Consider the following 20,166-nt stretch of genomic DNA (forward strand, 5'->3'; position numbering starts at 1 on the left):
ACGCGACATTTAAGCCTAGAAAAATGACTAATTTACTACATTACCCAGAATCCTATGCGATCCAAATCGATGGCAGTTATGTTATAGTTCTTGGCGTTGTACGAGGGGCTCTTTGTGGCGACTTCTGAACACTTTTTGTTGATAAATAGTTGTTTTTTGTGGCTGTTTGCAGAGGAGGACACTGTAATGATGGTTGGGATTATATTATAGTAGCTATCAGAGGTAAAGGTAACAGATTATGACATCCCCAGGTCACAATCCTCACCTGTTTAGGTGGAGGAGGCTCAGCAAGAGTACAACATCTGCAGACAAGGTAAATGTAATCTTTGGATTTATGTTAAATTGACATATATAGGGCTTCTTATTCTAATTAGAAGATAAATGACTTAAACTGTGGCTGCCTATTCTAGATAATAGCCTACATTCAAGCTCACCTCAGCACTTTCTCTTACATAAAATACACTTTTTATACCCTTTCCCTGCAGAGTTATCAAATCCCCTAGAGAGATAAAACATAATTGTAAAAAGGGTCCTATATTGGATTTATGAATGAAGGAGAAGCACATAATATGTATGAATTCATGGCTCATGTCAGGGGATGGTTTAGAAATGTCATATAGATGGGTCCTTTCTCTGATACTCAAATGCCTGCAGCCTCATATTTCTGCTGCCTGAGACAGAGATAGTAAAGCACCGACTTTTGGACGCCTGGGAAATGATTTTCTGAAGTAATTGCTGATTTAAGGCAGTCGCTAAGCTTTCCTGTGAAATAATCCGCAGACATCAGGCACTGCCTCAGCCCTCAATTTGCATACTGTGCCCACAGCTCAAGGTGTCTGTGAGCTTTGCTGGGCATTTTTAAGCAGGCAAAGGTGACAATGAGACCATCATTTTCATTGGGCCCTGTGGTATCTCTTGCAAACACTTATTTTTCTTTCAATAACAGATGCATGTGAAGAATGGTGATGTCGACCAGTGGAGAAAGGTGAGAAGAATTTATGTGCAATATGTGTATTTTGATAATGCATGTTTTTGTATCATTGCAAACTTTGGTTTTTGGGCTGTTTGTGGACAAAAAAAGCAATTTGAAGATGTCACCTTTGACTGATGGGCATAAACCAAGTAACTGAATAATCAATAATTAATTCATAATGAAAATAATCATTAGTGAGTCTATTTCTTTGTCCTCAGCGCGTGGAGGTGGCCTCTGAGTTTGCTGTATCTGAAGTCTTCTCCCACAAGAAACCTCGTTCAAGAACCAACAGCCAAGCTGTACCACTGCAAAGCTCTGACCAGTTAAGAGATCATGATGACGCTTACAGTGAAGGTAGGTCAGCACATAAAAAAAACTAATAGAGGTGTCTCCAGAGAAGTGTTACCTATATAATAGAGTTGAGCCTGTGCAGTATAGCTGCAGGCTGAACAATGATATTTGGGTGGTTTCTTGCAGCCCAGGCTCTCCTTGGGGATTGGCTGAACAGTAAGTTGCGGCTGGAGCTGGAAGTGGAGGAGGAAGATGACCTGATGTGCAGCGGAGACAGGAGAAGCACCACTGCACTGGCTAGTGCTCAGCCTGCCGCCCTCAACTACAGCAACTTTGATGGTACATGTAGTAAACAATTACCTATCCAACTAACTTGAAACACTTTATTTGAATTAATCAAGACCAGTTCAGGTTCCCTGGCCATAATGGGAATGCTGAGGTTTACATTTGACTTCACAAGTCAAAATAAATAATGGGATTAATTAATTAAAGCTAGGGTTTGTAGTTAAATACTTGAAAGGTTGGTGCAGATCACATTTAAAGGAGTAGTTCACCACAAAGGAAGATTTAGTCATTATCATGTAACCCTGACGACTACCAGCACACAGGGAATTAGACCCCGTAGGTCAGTCTCAGCCTTTTTCCACCTAAGGTGGAACTGAAACCAGCTGCTGTCTAAAGGGCAGCAAATCAATCTAAAAACTTACAGTCAGCAGTAATTTACATTACAAATGTTAATGAAATAAAACACATACAATCACTAGTACAATCCTTTTACTAACTCCTCAGTTGTGATATAATACTTCTTTTTCACTCTCACTTCTGCAAAGATCTATACAACTGCCTGGTCGAGGAGGAGGAAAACAGTGCTGTTAACAGCTTCCTACAGGACCTGATGGAGCAAGAGGTGTTGGACTCTGGGGTGATGGAGGAACTGGCGCTGGATGTTGGACAAACCAGGAAGAAGTTGAGAGATCCGATTGTCACCATGGAAACAAGACATCTGCAGGTACAGTATGTGACCAAAGTGGTCTCAATTTCCTCAAGATAAGAGATGTGATGCTGTGGGTCGGGGAAACTGTCACTGTGAGTAGAATCAACTGGGAAGACGAGCAACCAGGTTGTGTTGTCACTCATACTAATTGCTACCGATTGCCACTGAAGGTGCGAGAGAACAGAGCCCTGCGGGAGGCTGAGAGGCAGAGGCAACAGGGAGAGAGGGAGGCCCGGCGGGGTACCAGAGAGGAGGCAAAGAGGAGGGAGCGAGAGGAGGAGACGAGGAAGAAGCAGCAGGCACGTAGACAGGAGGAGATGATGCAACAGGAGATGGTGAGACTGCGACGGCAGATGGAGGAGAGGAGAGGCCTGGAACAGCTGGTTCGACAGAGGTACGGTATCCACAGCAACCAGATTGCATCACACATTGTGATATTGCCTGTATCACCTTCCTATGGTGGATTGAATGGATTAATGGTAACCTACTGAGAAGTAAGCCAGCTCCCTGACCAAAGCAACTAGTGCGTACCTGTGGAGGGCACATAAGCTCTGAGGCAGCATGATGAGACTGCTGTGCAATCTCTCACAAAGTCTGCCAGCCGAGGCTTTTCTTTATCACAACTGAAAATATGTCGTAAGATAACTTTCATCATGAACGTCCTTTGTTAAAAGCAATAAATGGCTGTCACCATGCAGAAATAAAAATGCAGATGTAAATTTAGAAGGTTGAATGGTAAATTATTAGCTTTGTGCAAATGTATGTATATATTTATTATTGGAAATCAATTACCAACACAAAACAATGACAAATATTGTCCAGAAACCCTCACAGGTACTGCATTTAGCATAGAAAATATGCTCAAATTATTACATAACAAACTCAAGCCCAACAGGCAACAACAGCTGTCAGTGTGTCAGTGTGCTGATTTGACTATGACTTGCCCCAAACTGCATGTGATTATCATAAAGTGGGCATGTCTGTAAAGGGGAGACTCGTGGGTACCCATAGAACCCATTTTCATTCACATTATCTTGAGGTCAGAGGTCAAGGGACCCCTTTGAAAATGGCTATGCCAGGTTTCCTCGCCAAACTTTAGTGCAAGTTTGGAGCGTTATTTAATCTCATTTGCGACAAGCTAGTATGACATGGTTGGTACCAATGGATTCCTTAGGTTTTCAGTTTCATAGGATGCCAGTATCTTCACTCTAGCTTTAAAACTACAACTACAATCTAAAAATCGCAAGTTGTGTTATTGCGTTAAAGAAATTAGTGGAGTTAAAATTAATTGTTTTAGGTTTGTATTTTACAGGGCATTAGTTTGTCATTAAGGTATTTCTATTGATAAATTATTATTTTTATTTGAACAGATGTTAGCAAAGAAAAATAACCAACTGGGTGTAGAATTATGGAAAATGTGAATATGTATTAGTTTTTTAGTATGTGTTTATACAAAAAAAAGTATTTATTTGGAACTTTATACTGGTCTCATGGTCATCTTTATTTTGCAACTTTTGGGGATGACTGCTGTTCTTTATGGTGCCCTGGTCGACTGAGAAGTATATATCGGGTTATTCTACAGGGAAAGGGAAAGAGTGGAAGGGCAGAGGGCAGCCAGAAGCCTCCAGTCAGCTCCACCACCTCCCACAAAACAGCAGCCACAGGACACACAGCGACTTTATACAGAACAGAAAATTCAATCCATGGTCCACATGGTTAATCTCAAGGTTAGTACCTGTAACTGTGGGTGTACTTGCAGATCGGTACAGCAAATGTATCGATGTAAGTCCTCTAACCCGTGGGCCTGCATATTTGCCTGCATTTTATGCGCATGTTTTAGTGCCTGCAGAAGCATTTCTCTGGATGGTATTCGGTGGTGTTGGACCGAAGGCTACGTTTAGGTAAAGCCAAGGCCCTCTGTGACTGGAAGCGGCAGCTGAGAGCGTGGCGAGCATGGCGGGCGGTAGCGTGGGCAGAACAGCAGAAGCGAGAGGTGACGAGAACAGAGGAGGATCTACGAGCTGAAAACAGGCAAGAACCTCAAAACGTTAAAGGGTATTATAACCCATCATTGTATAAATCCTGCCTTTTAATTACAACCTATTCAAAATTAGACTGTTAATTATGACAGTATTTCTAAAAGACACTCGTTGATCCCTGTTACCCTGACCAAGCAATAATTGAGGGTTAAAAATACATTCACATCTGTTCCCTCCTCCAGACAATGCCAGCTGGCTGTGGAGAGTGACCGGAGGCGGTTGCTACGGCGATGTCTGAATGAGTGGCAGCTATGGTGTCGGATGGAGAAGGAAAAACGAGAGCTTTTGGCCCAGCAGCAGGAGACTCGGCGCAGGATGGCTGCCTTAATCAACGCTGCGTCAACAGGCAAAGTGAAGGCCACAGAAATCCAAACTTTTCAGCCAATTATGGCCCCACCTGAGGCAAATCCCAGAGCAAAGACCACAGAGAAGGTGAGGGGTGCACTCACAAATCAGCACTCTCATCATCAGCAACAATGCTCAGGAAATAATTGAAATATTTGTTGATGCTTCCTACTGAAAACTACCTGACAAATCCCATTTTTGACTGAAATCATGACTAAAACATCAGCCCTATCCTCGGCAAGTGATGCTAAAGGCTAAAATTACTGAGGCAATAAATAACTTAAATTGAATAAAAATCGTTTTCCAAACCAAATCTTCTCTCTGCATGGGATGACCTGAACCTCTCGGTGAATCAGGGAGAAAAACTTTTCCTCCTGAAATATTCACAACTCTGGAGAGTGAGAGCAGGAAAGGAGCGGTGTGAATATAGGGGACGGGAAGGCATAGAGCAGATGGAAAGAGAAATAAGAGGTGTAGGATAGTGGAACAGAGCTCGAGGGAGTGAAGAAACAGAACAGGAGATGAAGTTGCTGGAGTTCATGGTGGAGGGGTCAATAAAGAGGCCAGGGCCCTGCTGCTTATATATCAGGATTCCTGGAACTCAGTAGAGATTAAATTGCACTGAGATACTGGATCTATGTTATCCCCTTAAGCTTTTTTGGGGGTATTTTTTCCACATATAATACCACCTTCATATCTGCTGTTTCCTTCTCTGTAGGAAGATCACCAGGGGTCAAGCACTTCCGCCCCCGACGCCTCTGCAGTACGTCAGAATAAGACTCCTGTGGGTGCTGTGGCCCAGCTCACTCAGCCATGGCAGGTGACCCGACGCCATGCAGCACCGACAACCACCGAGCTCCAGGAGGCACAGCACAAAGGTCAGGGCGGCGACTTTACCAGTTCAAAAAGAAACACAGTGTCGGGCAGCAGGTTTGAGAACAGACACGCCGTCCAGCAGCAGATCATCACGCAGCAGAGGAAGCTGCTGAAGGAGCAGCAGGAGCAGATCGCACACATGAAAGAGGAGCAGAGCATGACGGCGTTGGAGCTGGAAATTGAGAAAACCACGCAGCTCACACAGCTCACACAGCTCATAAAGCCAGGAGGCTCCAGACCAAAGAGCCAAAACTCTGACCCAACAGAGCAGAGGTAGGCTCACTGCAAAATGTATGACACAAAAGCATCATATTTCACCACTCTCTCATACATCACCCTTTATAAAGGTTTATAAGCTTTAACTAATGGCTTTATTAATGGTTAGTAAACCTTTTACTACTGCTTAATTGGTCAGTTGTAAACCACTGACGAGAACAACGTTTTACCAGTTAGGTAAAGGTTAGGTTAGATTACCAGTTTGAAGAAATCTCTGTGGCTGGAACTTAATAAATGTTTGGGAGTTTCTCACCTCCTAATAAGCCATCAATATAGCACAACATTATCTCTGTTGATCCAGTTCGTTAGCTTGCTTCCATGGCTGCAGAAGGCTGTGTTCGCATGCCAATTTGTTTCATATGTGGCAGCGGGGTGTCTAAATGGACAGTGGATGGGATCACACCGGCCAAAACTAAAACAGACATCCCAGACAAAATTGGAAATTTCAATGGAGAACTGTAGCATTGTTGTCGGAGAAGCCAGTATTTCAATTTAGCATATTTCCTTAATCTCTGATGACATATCATGGTCACTTTATGATTTTTTTTTTTTACAGTATTACAGTAAATATATTACATATTGGTCCTTTAAGGGTAATACACCAACAATTCTGCAGTTATACCTGTTAATATGTGATTATGGGTTTGCAAAGTAACCCATTAAAGGTGCAGTGTGTAGGATGCTGCGGCATCTAGCGGTGAGGTTGCAGATTGCAACCAACTGAAACTTCTACCATGTGCCAAGCGTGTAGGAGAACTACAGTGGCCGATACAAAAACGCAAATGGTCCCATCTAGAGCCGTTTTGTATACAAAAAAAGCCAAATAATGTAGTATCACATTACTTTTCATACAATCTTTACTATCTGGTTAGAAGGTTAGAAAATAAAGTAGGAATATGAACAGAATATGGAGGTTTTATGCCTTTACTGGTGATTAAGATTGTTCAGTCCTGTGAATAAGTACACTACAGTATGTGTGTATATATTATTGGCCTGGCCTCCTATTCAATACTCTCACTGCAACCCCCTGGATAATTATATTGTAAGTAAGACTGTCTCCATACCTCCATGCCCCAAATGTGCCGTTGGCTCTAAAATTCTCTTTAGATGAATGATCACTTAGCTCGCTTCTCTTTCTACGGTGCAGACTAATGTTGGCGGCTCATTGTCTGTGTGCAGCTCAGTGGTTAAACATGGGTTGAAAGGATTTTTATAGATATAATACCCTTTAAAACTACTATCTCAAATGTCTAGAATAGTACAGACACTTATTGTTATCAGGAGCAACACCGTGGTGAATCGGGGTAGAAGTCATTATCAGTTAATGACTTTCCTTATTACATACAAGTTACACAAGAGTAGATACAAAGAAACAGATCAGCTGCTGAAGGATTTTAAAGTTTAGAGAGAGCAGAGGATCAGGAGGTTGTGCAAAAGTCAATAGTTGTGTTAGGGAAAGTTAGGTTTCTTATAATTACGTATTTATATTATTGCAGACACTTTCCTAGACAACCTTGAACATTGTTTTCATGAGTAAAAGCAAAATGTTCTGCCCTTCAGCTCAAACTGAAATTCATTTACAGATTCATGTACAGTCTGACGCATGTCGGATGAGTTTGCCTTAAGTCGATACCTGTCTGAATAAAATTTGCCCGGCAAGGATTAGGAAGATTTGAATGTGCAGACAGAGTTATGACGAGCTTTTGTTTCTGCGCATTGAGCTGTGATTGTTACTGTTGCAGGGCACCGAGAGTTACCGGAGAACCTGACAGTCTCTGCGCACCTCCAAGGAAAGCTGTCACACGGCAGACATGCACCCATCCAATCATCACGGGTCAGTCTGCAAGGTCCTTCACTCAGAGAGCTTAAAAGCAGAGAACGACATACAATAACTCACATATACATATAGACACATATCAGAGCGCTGTAGCTCTTTTGTCAAGAAAATTGCTTGACCCTGAATCACGCTATGGAGATGTAACATTTACATATATGTCTGTCGTCCTCAACAGTTGCACTCATATTTTCCTTCCAGTTACGTGTTCAGAATATGAAGGGTGAATCATACATAAACATATATCCACTCCTGAGACTCTGTTGTACCACAGAGGAATACCTTGTGCTCAACTCACCCCTCTCCCTCTCTTTGAAGCCATGGAGGTCCGTGCACGTCAACGCGCGGCGCGAAGGAAGGAAGTCGAGGAACTAAAGATAAAGAAGGAAGAGGAAAAACTGGTAGGAGATTGACGAGTTGTTTTCTGGACAACCAAATTGTTTTGCAGGATGAGCAGCAAGTTGTAACTTAAACTTACAATCGTCATATACATACATACAGGTACATACATGAAATTTGACCTCTGCATTTAACCCAACCTAAGCATTTTAGGAGCAGTGGGCTGTACTTAAGCGCCCAGGGGGGAGCAACTTGGGGTTCAGTGTCTCGATCAGGGACACTACGACATGTCGTAATTATCTAAATTAATATTTAAAGAGGACCTATTATGCTTTTGAGCTTTTTCCCTTTCCTTTAGTGTGTTATATATTTTTTTATAGTAAAAGATCTGCAGAGTTACAAAGCCCAAAGTCCACGCCAAAGGGCTATACTTTAAGTATTGTATGTCAAAAAAAGTCATAAAAAAATTCATAGTATAGTATGTTGACAAGATTCGGAGTATAATTTATCAAAAAAAAAATTAAAAAGTCATAGTATACTATGTCAAAAAAACGTTTTAAAAAGTCATAAGTTGAAAAAAGTTAAAAAAATAAATAGTATAGTATAGTAGCACAGAAACACTGCTCCTGAACTGCCTGAAACTGCTTGAAGTGCGACCTTTTCTTCCGTAGTAATACATTAGCATAATACCTCTTTAAAAAAAACTTTAATTGAACTTTTCAGGCTGAGATGAAAGCCGCGGAGGAGCAGAGGCAATGGGAGGAGGAGGAGGAGAAGCGCAAAGCAGCGGAAAGGAAGAGGGAGGAGAAAAGGCAGGAAAGAGAGGTGAGATTCATATTTCATGGACGTTCCCAAAAAACATGAGTCAGAATACAGGAGGCTGAGCAACATGCAGCAGGACTGTGCTCTTGTGACATGCTGCAGAATATTAAAATGTCACTTCTTTCTGTCTGTGTGCAGAGGGAAGAGGAAAAGCAGAGGCAACTGAAAAGGCAACAGGAGCTCCTGAAGCTGGCCGATCAACACTACCACAGAAACTTGCTGCTACGGCGAGGCCTGGCGCCATGGAAATGCCTCATTCAGCTCAGACAAGCCAACATACAGGTGAATCACCTAGGAGGCTCTTGATTCTGGCCTTAACTTTGATTTTTTTTAAATCCTATCTGAACTGGGAGCTGTGCAGGGAGCGCTTCAGGCTTTCCATTATCTCACATGCTCCTACAACAGAATTACAATAAGCAAAAGGACATTTTAACCTAGGAGGGTAAATCCAAGGCCAGGTACACGCCATGGATTGGAATAATAAAAAGCCTCCCTGGTTATAGAGTGCATACAGTACTGCCTGTGCACCTGCTATCTGACTCGGAGGCGGTCGCTCAAAAGGCAATGTGTGTCTATGAAAGGCTTTTTATAATTCAACTCTTTACACTTGGCTGGATGTTTTTTTACAGCTCACGGACCATCAGTGGACATAAAGCATCCCAATTTTCTCACACTGAAAAGCTTTAGTTATTTTTCTCCATCTGGAGAAGATTATAAAGAATAATCTGTTTGAAATTTTAGAAATTCAAAGAGGATTATACAGATTTTTTGTTGTCTTGTCTGTCGCCTTAACTGAAGCTCAGACGTGTTCAAAACACAGCTTTTAACAAATGGCATAAATAACTTCTTAACAATGCCATAATGAGTGGAATATTTTGCTCTTCATCTATTTCTCCTTTTTTCTTGGCTCATTTATGTATTAATTTATTTATTATTCCTGTTGCTGGGAGGAATTTCCATTCCATTTTATTAGTATCTGTTCACTAGTACTGTATTTTTCCTAATTGTGAAGCTCTTTGATTTTCAGAAGTGCGATATAAAGCTTGATATAATTCTTTTTATTATTATAAAGTATCACAAACCACATGCTGAGTATCCACAGGGAACACATTTAATAGACTGAGCAATGGGCAAACTGCTGTGGTAAAAATATCACACTCAGCAGCTAAAATGAAATCCTAAGCCAAAGGCAAAGCTACAGGGACACCCACACATAAAGCCCACACACACACTCAAAAAGGCAGAGGGAAAATATCCAAACAAAAGCATGTGACAACTTCATAGCTGCATTCCCTTGACAGTATCATCATTTCATCTTCAAAATGCTCCCATCTTTGCTCGGCATGACACAAAAACTCTTGTGCATACAGTACATGTTTCGCAGCTAGATATAAACCCTCTTTGTTAAATGTGAGATGCGAATCGAAGACAGGCCCTTCATCATTTGATAGGGCTCCATTGTTTCAACCTGGCACGTATGATTGAGTTTGGATGCACTCATCAGCGTGCATCAACACTTTTCTTTTCAATCCCCGCCAGCTGGCCGAGCGTCATCACAATCTCTTCCTCCTGAGGCGGTGCACACTAGGCTGGCAGCAATCAGCAAGAGAGTCCCTGTCTGAGAAAGAAGCTTCTGTTGACCAACTGCACCAGCACTTTTTGCTTCGGAGGAGCTTAAGCTGCTGGAAAAGAGTGTGTATACACCCGCGCACACACACACACACACACACAAACACATACTCAATCAGATCTGCAGTCTCCCCATCTTCTGCCAGAGACTAGAACAAAACCTTTTCCTAATCTCGTCTTCTACCTGCACTCAATCATGTTTTCAGGTGTCCAGTCCTTAAAGGAAAAAAGTTTTCTACTTCTTTTCTTGTTTAAGCCACCCTCCCCACTTCAACTTACTAACTTGCAGTTGTTTTGTTGTGGATTTTACTGCTAAAAATGCCCCCATCTCTGAGTGAGTGTTGTCTGTTTCAGCTAAAGGACTGGCGGATGATTCAAAGGGAGAGAGCTGAGCGTTTCTATCGCACTCGCACCCTGAGGAGGTTTCTGCTGGCGTTGCTGGACCATGTGACCCAGGAGAGGCTGGTGGCGTGGGACAGTCGGGAGCTGGCTCAGGAGCACAGTGACAGGTCTGCTACCCATGACTTTCCCATATGTTCACGGTGTGGATGCAGTGTACTAACAGGGTGTCTAATGAAATTTAGGAACTTGTTTAATTACAAGTGGAAATGTAATATCAGAGCATAGCCAAGAACAGGCAAACCTAACAGTGGCTCTAGATGGGGCCTTTCGCGTCTTTACTTCGGCCAGCGCATCTCTCCTACACATTTGGCACACCGGAGAATTTTCAGTTGGTTGCAATCTGCAACCTTGCCGCTAGTTGTCGCCGATCTTACACACTGCATCTTTAATTCATCAACAAACACTGCAGAATATGATAAAGGTTGCCCACTGGAACATGCGTCTTTGAGCAGAAGCAGTTGTTGAACATTTACCAATTAAATATGAGAGCTTTTGCGGTGCATTGTCTTTTCCACGGCAACTGCCTATGCATTAGATCATAAACTAGACCATAAGTGTAGAGGATTTGGCGACGTAATACCCCTCCGCTCACTACTGCCGTTCCAAGCCTGCGGTAACGTGAGCCGCCGAGTGCAAAACCGTGGTAACAGCGTTGGTCTCGCTCAGAGGCCATCCTTACCATAATAACTCTACTTTGATAACAACGGAAGACAGTCCGGTTTCACAAGTGTGTTGGAGAACTACGGTGGACTTCAGGTAACGTCAAAACGTGAAAGGTTCTCTCTAGAGCCAGTGTTTGTCTGTTCTGGGCTACTGTAGAAACATGGTGGAGCAACATGGTGGACTCGGTGAAGAGGACCCGCTCCCTATGTAGATATGAAGGGCTCATTCTAAGCTAATGAAAACACGATTCCTGGTTTCATGTGATTATACACTAATGAAAACATGTTTATGAATATTATATTCCATTTCTGTTAATAGATCCCCCGAAATGTTTCACACTGTTCCTTTAACTCCCCTCAAATCTGCCATTAGCTGCAAATGTCTCTTCATATTATGATTAACGGAGTCAGTTATGGTGTTTTGCTGCTCAATTAGAAACTCTAATATGGCTAAACTAATTGGCATAGCGTAGTGTTTATAGAGCCTGACTGGTCTCTAGCACTGGGTAATTTAAAAGAATGTATTTTCCTCAATAATACTTTTTTCCCAGCCAATAGTTATGGAGACATTTTACCTTAAAACCACAAATAGCGCTATAGGGAAAAGTCAGAGGGTCATCAAAGTTATTAGGATTCATCCTCTTGGAACCATGAAAGTCAACCCCATAGTTCTCGAGATATTTCAGTCTGAACCAAAGTGATGTACAGATGCCATCCCTAAAGCCACATCTCTAGCAAAAAAGTCAGTTTGAGAACTTTTCTAATTTGCATTTAAATAGATTTTGCAAGGTCGCTTCCCACAAATTATACATTTAAATCAGCAAACACATTTTGGTTTGAATTATGCTTAATAACAGCACTATTATGCGATCTTCTGTTCCCCATTGTGGACAATGTTAATGATTTCTGCAGCCCTGGTCTGACTTAATGATTTCACCGTCATCGACACAGAATGTGAGTGTTTATAAACTTCAGCTTCTCAGGTGAGGTCAGCTAAATGACCACAGCCGGCAGGTGAATCCCCACCGGCTGCCCGGCTGCCACTATCAATAAGCCCCCAGTGACACCATGTGAAAACTCATTAGGTGTTGTCAGCCCAGAGGTCCCTATAATTCAGTTTCTTATTGCTCACTTGCTCTGTTGCCGTCTGTCCCTCCATCTACCTGCACTTCAGACGGGTGCTGCGGCGATGTTTGCTGGCCTGGAGGCAGCTTCCCTGTCTGCTGCGCAAGGAGAGAGTGAGGGAGGAGCGGCGGGAGAAGCTGGGACGGAGAGTGACGGAGGTTCTGCCTGATTTCTGCTCCCATCCACTGTAAAGCGTCTGGGAGAAGCGGACATGGTGGGAGACAAACTCCACATCCACACAGAGGACACAAAAACATCTCCTGGAGAGGACACACATCCAAACACAAAATTAATCTTTCTCACATTCATTTAATGAAAATAAATTACATTAATTTCATTCAAACACAAGCCAACTTGTGAAGGTGACATTAATGTGCATTGATTTATTTGCTTTGAATTCATTCAGGACTCAGTTTCAGCCAGCTTAAAGAGAATAAAAGCAATCTAATCATTCGTTTAATACAATGCTTAATACAATGACAAAACTGTAGAACTTGAATTGCCTGAATATGTGGCTTGTGCCGAGATGTTTCATTCATCAGTGATAAATATCCGTGACGCATTTCAGAAGTCCAAGTGAGGTTCCCTCCTTTGTGTTTGTGGAGGACAACGTGTGCATCCTTGAAAAGATGTTCAGCCCGTGTTTTGTGCAGGACTGTCCCTACGAGGACCAGAACTGATTACTCATTCTCACATTTTTCTTCTATTCCGACTCCCAGCAAGGCACTAGAATGTAGAGGAGACATAAAGACATTGTTCAAGTCCAGGGAAGACAGTCAGTGTGAAGGAAACTGTGATATATTTGTTTGGCAGAGAGACTGACGAGAAGTGGACAGAAAGCGTGGCCAGTTATGATTGACGTCAATGGCAGTGAATGTATCTATTGGGATTTACAGTTGTTATTGCTATGTGTCAAAGTCAGGGCAACTCAATAACTGCAGGGATAACAGTCCTGACAGCTCTCAGGTTGGCTGCAAGCAGCAGAAGAGGTGAAGTGAAAGGAGCCATGCTGCCATCCAGTGGACACAAGCAAGAACAGCAACCAGAAGCTCCAAAGTGTTAAAATCAGGGTTGGCAACAGTCTCTTACACCAGGTCTGTTGAGACGGGAGAGGGTGAATTCAGCTTTTCCTCCATGGTCATGAACTCTGCCCAGTTTCCACGGAAACCTCGAGAGTAGACGCCGGTGTCCACGACGAGTCCCCAGTAGGCGCTCCGAGCGGTTTTGTCCCGCAGGGCAGTGCGTGCCTCGCGCTCGGTCACGTTGTAGCTGACGTTGATGAGCTGCATCGCCAGCAGGTGGACCAGCCCACATGTCACGATGCTGCTGTACCACGCACAGGTGAAGCAAAGGGCAGCGCTGAAACACAGACAATGAGAAAACTACTGTATCTTTGGCATTTCTGTACTGCAATTTCTTGTTGGCTGATGTGTACAATAATATCAATAAATCTGTGATACATGTGTATTTACCAGTAATATTAGTATGAATTTATGGATCAGACTCTACTTGCTTGTATTAAAATGGTCCCATTATGCTTTCCCCCCTTTCCTTTAGCGTGTTATAAGTTACCATGCCAAGGGAGTTAATGCTCCCCCACAGAAACACTGCTCCTGAACTGCCTGAAACACCTTGCTTGAAGTCACGCCTTTTCTTCTGTAACGTGGTGATGTCACCAAGTAACATATTTGCATAATACCTGCCTAACGGCTCGTTTGGCACATCCTCAAATGAAGCTAGTTAGAGCAGAGCTGGAGCGGAGTCCAAAGAGTTTGGTTCACTCAAACAGAGTGTTTCAGACACATGATGAAAAGAGGTGCTGTAAAGCTTAAACGTGTTCTAATAGAAACCAAAATACAAGTATGCACCTGAAAATAAGCATAATAGGTCCTCCTTAAGACCCAATATAAATTTTACTTTATTTATTTTTTTAATGTAATTTTTTCTCATCTTTACATTTATAGTTTCTACGTGTAGGATTTGAAAACATCAGATTTTCTGACTCAAACAACCTTCTGGTCTGGGAACAATAACAGTGAATGGGATGAAAGCAAAGCATGGGCACACCAATTTTCACCAGGACTGTCTATTTTTGTGACAAACCTACACTGTATCACCAACAGTAACTTTAAGAGAATATAATGTCCAAAGTGTACTCTCAGTACCTGTACTGGTTGTAGACCCCCGGGCAGTAGAGGAGAGCGGTGAAGAGGTGTTGATTCGGGCAAACACTCTGCAGCACCAGGCTGATCCCGTACAGGGACGTCGACAGGAAGAGGACGAGCGTGAGCAGGAAGCTGCGGTGATTGGCCTGCCCCACACAGCTGTTTATCCTACCAGGGCACCGACAGAGGGGACGCACAAACACACAAGTACAAACACAGGCAACATAGTACTGAGACCCCAGGGTTACACTACACTACACACATGCAGGACCAAACATATAAGTTGGGAGCGGATGATAGCAAGTTCACTTGTAGCTGTAATTAATATGTGTGTGTGATGTTGACTCAACACAACATGCAAATATGGTTAATATAGACAGGAGGTGTGAACAGGACAAACACTCATTCAGTCTGAGCTGAGCACGTATCCTGGAAAGAAAGTCACTTGTTTTGAAAAATTAAAAGGACTTTTTTTTTGATTTATTGAATAGTTTGTGTAGAAAAGACGAGCAGACGACAAACAAGACGACCTCAGTGTTTGAGACGTGAGACAAAGTGGAAGAATCAGTGATGACAGGCCGAGTGAGAGACATTTTAATGGAACCCACCAGACACAGTGGTGGTCGAGTCGCAGCACGCAGACACCACAGATCCGACAATGTCCCGCCCTCGGGGGCCGCACCACCCTGCACACCGGACACCAGTTCCTTCGGCCGCTTTCCTTCAGCTCCACCCCCACATGCTCCGACGATCCCGCCCGGCTGGCCGCCGTCATCGTCACCTCCTGCCTCCCCCCGTTGACGGCAGGGTCTCTGTCTGCCAGAGGGCCGTGATACGTCACCGTGCTGTGGACGGCCTCTTGGTTTGGCCGCACAATGCCAGGCTCTCTCTTGGTGTGGACAAGGGCTACTACGGTGAGTATGACCCCTACAGTGATCACCGCAAGCTGGACCAGGCCAACATCTCCGCGGGGAAGCACCTCAGTGATGAATAAAAAGTACATGTACCCCAGGGAGAAGAGGGCCAGGCTGAGGAAGAAGAGCGTCCGCCCCTTCTTGCGGTGGGTGAAATAGTAGTACCACAGCACCAGGCCGGGCAGAGCTGTCAGAGACACCAAGCCGAGTAGGAAGTGGAGAGCAGCGAGGTGCAGCAGGACCGGGAGGAGAATAAGAGGAGGGATGATGGACAGTTCCACTTTACGGGCTCCGCCCCACAGCCAGGGCACACGAACCCGGTCTGTGAAGACTGCAGCCACACGAGACAGGGACTCAGGTTTCTGAGGCTCCCTCTTCAGAAATCTGAAAAAAATGACTTCAGGTTATCAATAATATGAGGATTTCCTGTTTTTCCGCAGTTTTATATCATTGTAAATTGAACATGTATGGGTTTTGGGCTGTTGAATGGACAAAACAAGCAGTTTGAAGATGCCACTTTAGGCTCCGCGAAATTGTAATGGCCATATTTTCACTGTTTTCTGACATTTTATAGACTGTAAATTAACCATTTCATTAAAAAAAATAACCAATAGATCAATTAAAATAATCATTAGTTGCAGCCCCAGTCTCACCTGTCACAGGCGTCATCCAGGTCCTCACAGTCGCAGCAGCAGGCTCCCACATGGCTGCGCTCTCCGAGTCTGTTCACATACTCGCAGCAGCACAAGGTCCCCTCCTCCTCCGGCACTTTGTTGGCTCGCTTCTTCATGATGGAAAGCCTTACAGCCTACCAGATTATTAAAAAAGTTTATTAGTACCATTATTAACATTTGTGTTATAGATAAAACAAGATTCAGAGACAAGAAAACTGGCAGATAAGAGACAGGAAGTGAAACACAATAACTGTAAATCCTCTAAAAGCCCACTTTGCACACAGCAGCTTACCAGTTATGTGCATGTGTTTCAGATGGTGGAGCAGCTTTAAACAGATTTCCACCGCGCAACAGACCCTGCTCATTTGACCCTACCCAGTCCACCTCCTGCCCTCACATCTGCCACACATCTGTCACGCTTTAATGATTTACAGGAACTGAACCACTGCAACCTGCTGGCTTGTTTAGATGGCAGAGATGGATTTGGGATGAGGTGAGGACAGTGGAAGTATTTATAACAATCGCAGGTCTTCAGCGTCCGCTCCATCGCACAGAGCAAGACTGGTGAACCACTAAATGGGATTAATCTTTCAGCTCAGTAAAACCTCTCTCTCGGGGGATCTGAATGAGCCTCGATTAGCAATAAATCAAAACATGACATGGTGTTTTATTATTATTATTCAGCAGCCCTTTATCAAACTAACATGATGAAAAGGACACCAGGCTCAGGAAAGGTCACCACCATCTAACTGCTGAGTCCTTCCAGGCAGCCTTGAAGCAAAGTAAGGGCCTAAGGGAAGACAGAAGGCTAAATGTACTGATTAATGGGTATGTGGTAGCACCAACTGGCACATCTGCTCCCTGACCAAAAAACAAAAAACAAATACTGCTGCAAGGATTCATAGCATGACTGTGGTGCTCAGCAGTTTTATGTCCTGTTGTTACACTGAGGGATTTTTTGTCATATTCAATGCTTTTGACTTTTTGCAATTGCTGCAGGACATTAAAAAAGCTTGTAAAATATGATGCAGGATGGCTCTAGCTCTTTATAAGATGTCTTTGTAAGTGGGATTAAAGGGTAACTTTGGTATTTTTCAACCTGGAAGAACGCTGTAAACGGCAGCGTCAATGTAACGTTATGTTAGGTCCATTAAAAGTGCTTGTTTTTGCCACTGACAGGCTCAAATTGTTATTAGACATGTCTGACAACATTATTTAAAAGGACCCTACAGAGAAATAAAACTTTTTTTCTATGTTACGCTTGGTCCGGTCTGTTTGTTATTGTGTCCAAGTCCCGTTCAAGGAGAAGTCTCATTGTGAAATCTGAATATCTGTATACTCTGGCTCAAATAAATACAAGCGGCCGTCGAATACAAAGACCTCATCCACATTGTGGAAATCATCTAATTATTCAGCCATGACATTGAAAATATTTAAGAAAACACTAAGCTATGCTTTCTGTACTACAATCAGAGCCTGTCATGGCAAAAACAAGCACTTTTAGTGGACGTACATGACAGAGCCAGCTTGCCCCAATAGCACCATGGTGCTGCCTGTGAGTGGCTCTCCCTCTACAGCGCTCTCCACCAATACTGGACAAATTTCAGGAATTGTTGTCCCTATTAGTCAGTTAGACACAAAACATGGGAAAATAGGGTCCAGGTTGAAAAATACCTAATTTACCCATTAAAGGGACTGTTTGTAACTTCTTACACGTATAAATCAATCCGGGTCGGTGTCCCATGCGCGCTCGCGTGTGGCTACGCTGTTCAGACTCAGACTCCAACACAAACTACACGGAAGCACCAAAACCACAAAGTTATATCTAGTGAAGCCCGTCTGTTAAACAGTGTTGGCCGCGGTCGGAGGACGCGGAGGAGACCGTAGCTTTGGTCTCCAGGACCGGAGTTTCTGCTGTACTCTGCTCCTCTGCCTGCCTGCTTGCCTTCACTCACACAGCGCGCTCGTTCTCGCACACTCCGGCCGCGGTCGGGAGGCTGAAGCAGGAAAAGCCAACACTAGGATCAGCATTGATTCATGGAGAGACCTTCGCCTGGTCAGCTAACATTACTGCCAAGCAGCTGAAATATAAAGTGATATTGTGGTTTTAGCTGACGTGTGTCGCCTCACTGTGTTGAGCGATGCTCGTTCATGTCTATGTAGAGCGAACACAAGCGCGAGGCCGACGCTGACCACAGGTGTCGCTGTTACAACCAAATTCAGATTCTTACAAACAGTCCCTTTAAGTCTACGGTCTAACTCTACAAATTAAATCAATTTAGACAATATTTAGACACATTGTGTGGCTCAAAACTTGCTTGAACATCATATGATAAAGGGATCAAGTTGAGGGAAAATATACTTTATTGTTTACTTTTTGCTTGCAAAAGGTAGAAACTCCTCTTGGGTTTGCATGTGCACAAATCTGCTACTAAAAAGGTTACATTAAAACACAACATATCACATCCAGATAAAACACATTTACATGAAAACACAAACAGATTAAATCAATATTTAGAAACACTGAGTGGCTCAAAACTTACTTGAACATCATATGATAAAGGGATGAAGTTGAGGGATGTGTTGTTAGTCATGTTATGTGCAGAACAGCCTACAGTTTGTTTAATCTGACACTGAAATGTAAGAGTTGCTCTCATATTTAGTGAGTTATTGTCTGTTTAACGTCTCATGACAGCCGGTTAATCACCGACTACAGGTCACAGTTGATCCAGATTTTCACCTGTCATACCTGTCAACAACCCGCTGCGTCCAACAAAGGCTTAAACACGAAGACAAAGACACACAACACGCGCTGAAACACAGCTTCAACATACCTGAACACTGAGCTGCTACATGCCGATGCTTCCGAGTAGCTGAGGATCGACTGATACGGTTGTTTCCCCCAACTGGTGATAAACCAGTCTGGGTTCAAGTGTCCGGGGTTTGGTAGCAGGGGATCTTCTTCTTCTCACCGGGTTCGTCCCCCGCTTTGTCCGGGTTCGCTGGTGACGTCCGGTGTAGTGATGTGTTGGTCGCGAACGAGTCGGTTCATTGAGCCGGCTCTTTTAAGTGAACGATAAGAGCCGGATCCCGTCTGAGAGCCGTTTTTCTTTTTTTCTTCTTTATTTAATTCAAGGCCTCATACTGTCCGCTTGAATATACCTGTATTTACACTCTGTCTGAAACGCTCCGTTTTAATGCATTTCAATGGAATTGCGTTGCTAGGCAACAGCTTGGGACACATTTAAAATGTTTGTTTAAAACCGTGTAATGATCTAAATATTGTATATTTGTGACCTCACAAATGGACAGAAATCCTAACGGCTTGTTTCAAACGCTCAATTTCTGAATACGGGCTGTGTGTATTTCTCTGTATATTGAGCGTTTTGATAGTTTAACAGTATTCCTAAAGCACTTAAACCTTTTTTATCATATAAAAGACATGAAAATCTCCCTTTTTACAATATTGGACTTTTAAGTAAAAGTAGTAAACACAGCGTAAAAATTCTGTTACAAGTAACAAGTCCTGTATTCAAAATCTTACTTAAGTAAAGGTACAAAAGTAGTAGAATCAAAATATACTTAAACTATCAAAAGTAAAAGTACTCATTATGCAGAATGGCACATATCAGAATAATATATATTATATTATATTATAATTATTGCTGCATTACTGTTTACATCATATTAATATTGCAGCTAGTTATGGTGTGGTAAATTTTAAATACTCTAGGCAGCTTAATCTACAATATTATATCATAATCTATTAATTGATTCAGATTATTAATACAAAATATTAATCTGTA

At 43.0% G+C, this 20,166-nt stretch overlaps 2 protein-coding genes across 2 annotated transcripts; one reads left to right on the forward strand and one right to left on the reverse strand.

Moving 5' to 3' along the window:
* Positions 1-47: 47 nt before the first annotated feature.
* Positions 48-12,910, forward strand: ccdc191 (coiled-coil domain containing 191). The gene is made up of 17 exons (XM_074621229.1): positions 48-313; positions 947-985; positions 1,192-1,327; positions 1,451-1,603; positions 2,095-2,273; positions 2,429-2,652; positions 3,841-3,985; positions 4,099-4,289; positions 4,480-4,729; positions 5,361-5,791; positions 7,537-7,628; positions 7,947-8,029; positions 8,691-8,792; positions 8,928-9,071; positions 10,329-10,481; positions 10,773-10,927; positions 12,657-12,910. Exons 1-17 carry the CDS (start codon positions 239-241, stop codon positions 12,796-12,798), a joined length of 2,694 nt encoding a protein of 897 aa, XP_074477330.1. The 5' UTR covers positions 48-238; the 3' UTR covers positions 12,799-12,910.
* Positions 12,897-19,453, reverse strand: zdhhc23b (zDHHC palmitoyltransferase 23b). Its single transcript, XM_074621230.1, has 6 exons — positions 19,195-19,453; positions 16,340-16,494; positions 15,381-16,070; positions 14,773-14,940; positions 13,697-13,966; positions 12,897-13,333 (listed from the first exon to the last, which is right to left on the reverse strand). Exons 2-6 carry the CDS (start codon positions 16,474-16,476, stop codon positions 13,288-13,290), a joined length of 1,311 nt encoding a protein of 436 aa, XP_074477331.1. The 5' UTR covers positions 16,477-16,494; positions 19,195-19,453; the 3' UTR covers positions 12,897-13,287.
* Between the last annotated feature and the right edge of the window lie 713 nt (positions 19,454-20,166).

Source organism: Sebastes fasciatus, chromosome 21, assembly GCF_043250625.1.
Source record: "Sebastes fasciatus isolate fSebFas1 chromosome 21, fSebFas1.pri, whole genome shotgun sequence".
NCBI lineage: Eukaryota > Metazoa > Chordata > Actinopteri > Perciformes > Sebastidae > Sebastes > Sebastes fasciatus.

Bases quoted from the DNA above. Each gene is read 5' to 3' on its own strand.
- ccdc191 (XM_074621229.1), top strand. From the start codon at position 239: ATGACATCCCCAGGTCACAATCCTCACCTGTTTAGGTGGAGGAGGCTC. The intron at 7,629-7,946 runs GTCAGTCTGCAA...CTCTCTTTGAAG, and splicing joins CACCCATCCAATCATCACGG to CCATGGAGGTCCGTGCACGT. The intron at 10,928-12,656 runs GTCTGCTACCCA...CCTGCACTTCAG, and splicing joins GCTCAGGAGCACAGTGACAG to ACGGGTGCTGCGGCGATGTT.
- zdhhc23b (XM_074621230.1), bottom strand. From the start codon at position 16,476: ATGAAGAAGCGAGCCAACAAAGTGCCGGAGGAGGAGGGGACCTTGTGC. The intron at 16,071-16,339 runs GTGAGACTGGGG...CATTTTTTTCAG, and splicing joins CTGGATGACGCCTGTGACAG to ATTTCTGAAGAGGGAGCCTC. The intron at 13,967-14,772 runs GTACTGAGAGTA...TCTGTGTTTCAG, and splicing joins GGGGTCTACAACCAGTACAG to CGCTGCCCTTTGCTTCACCT.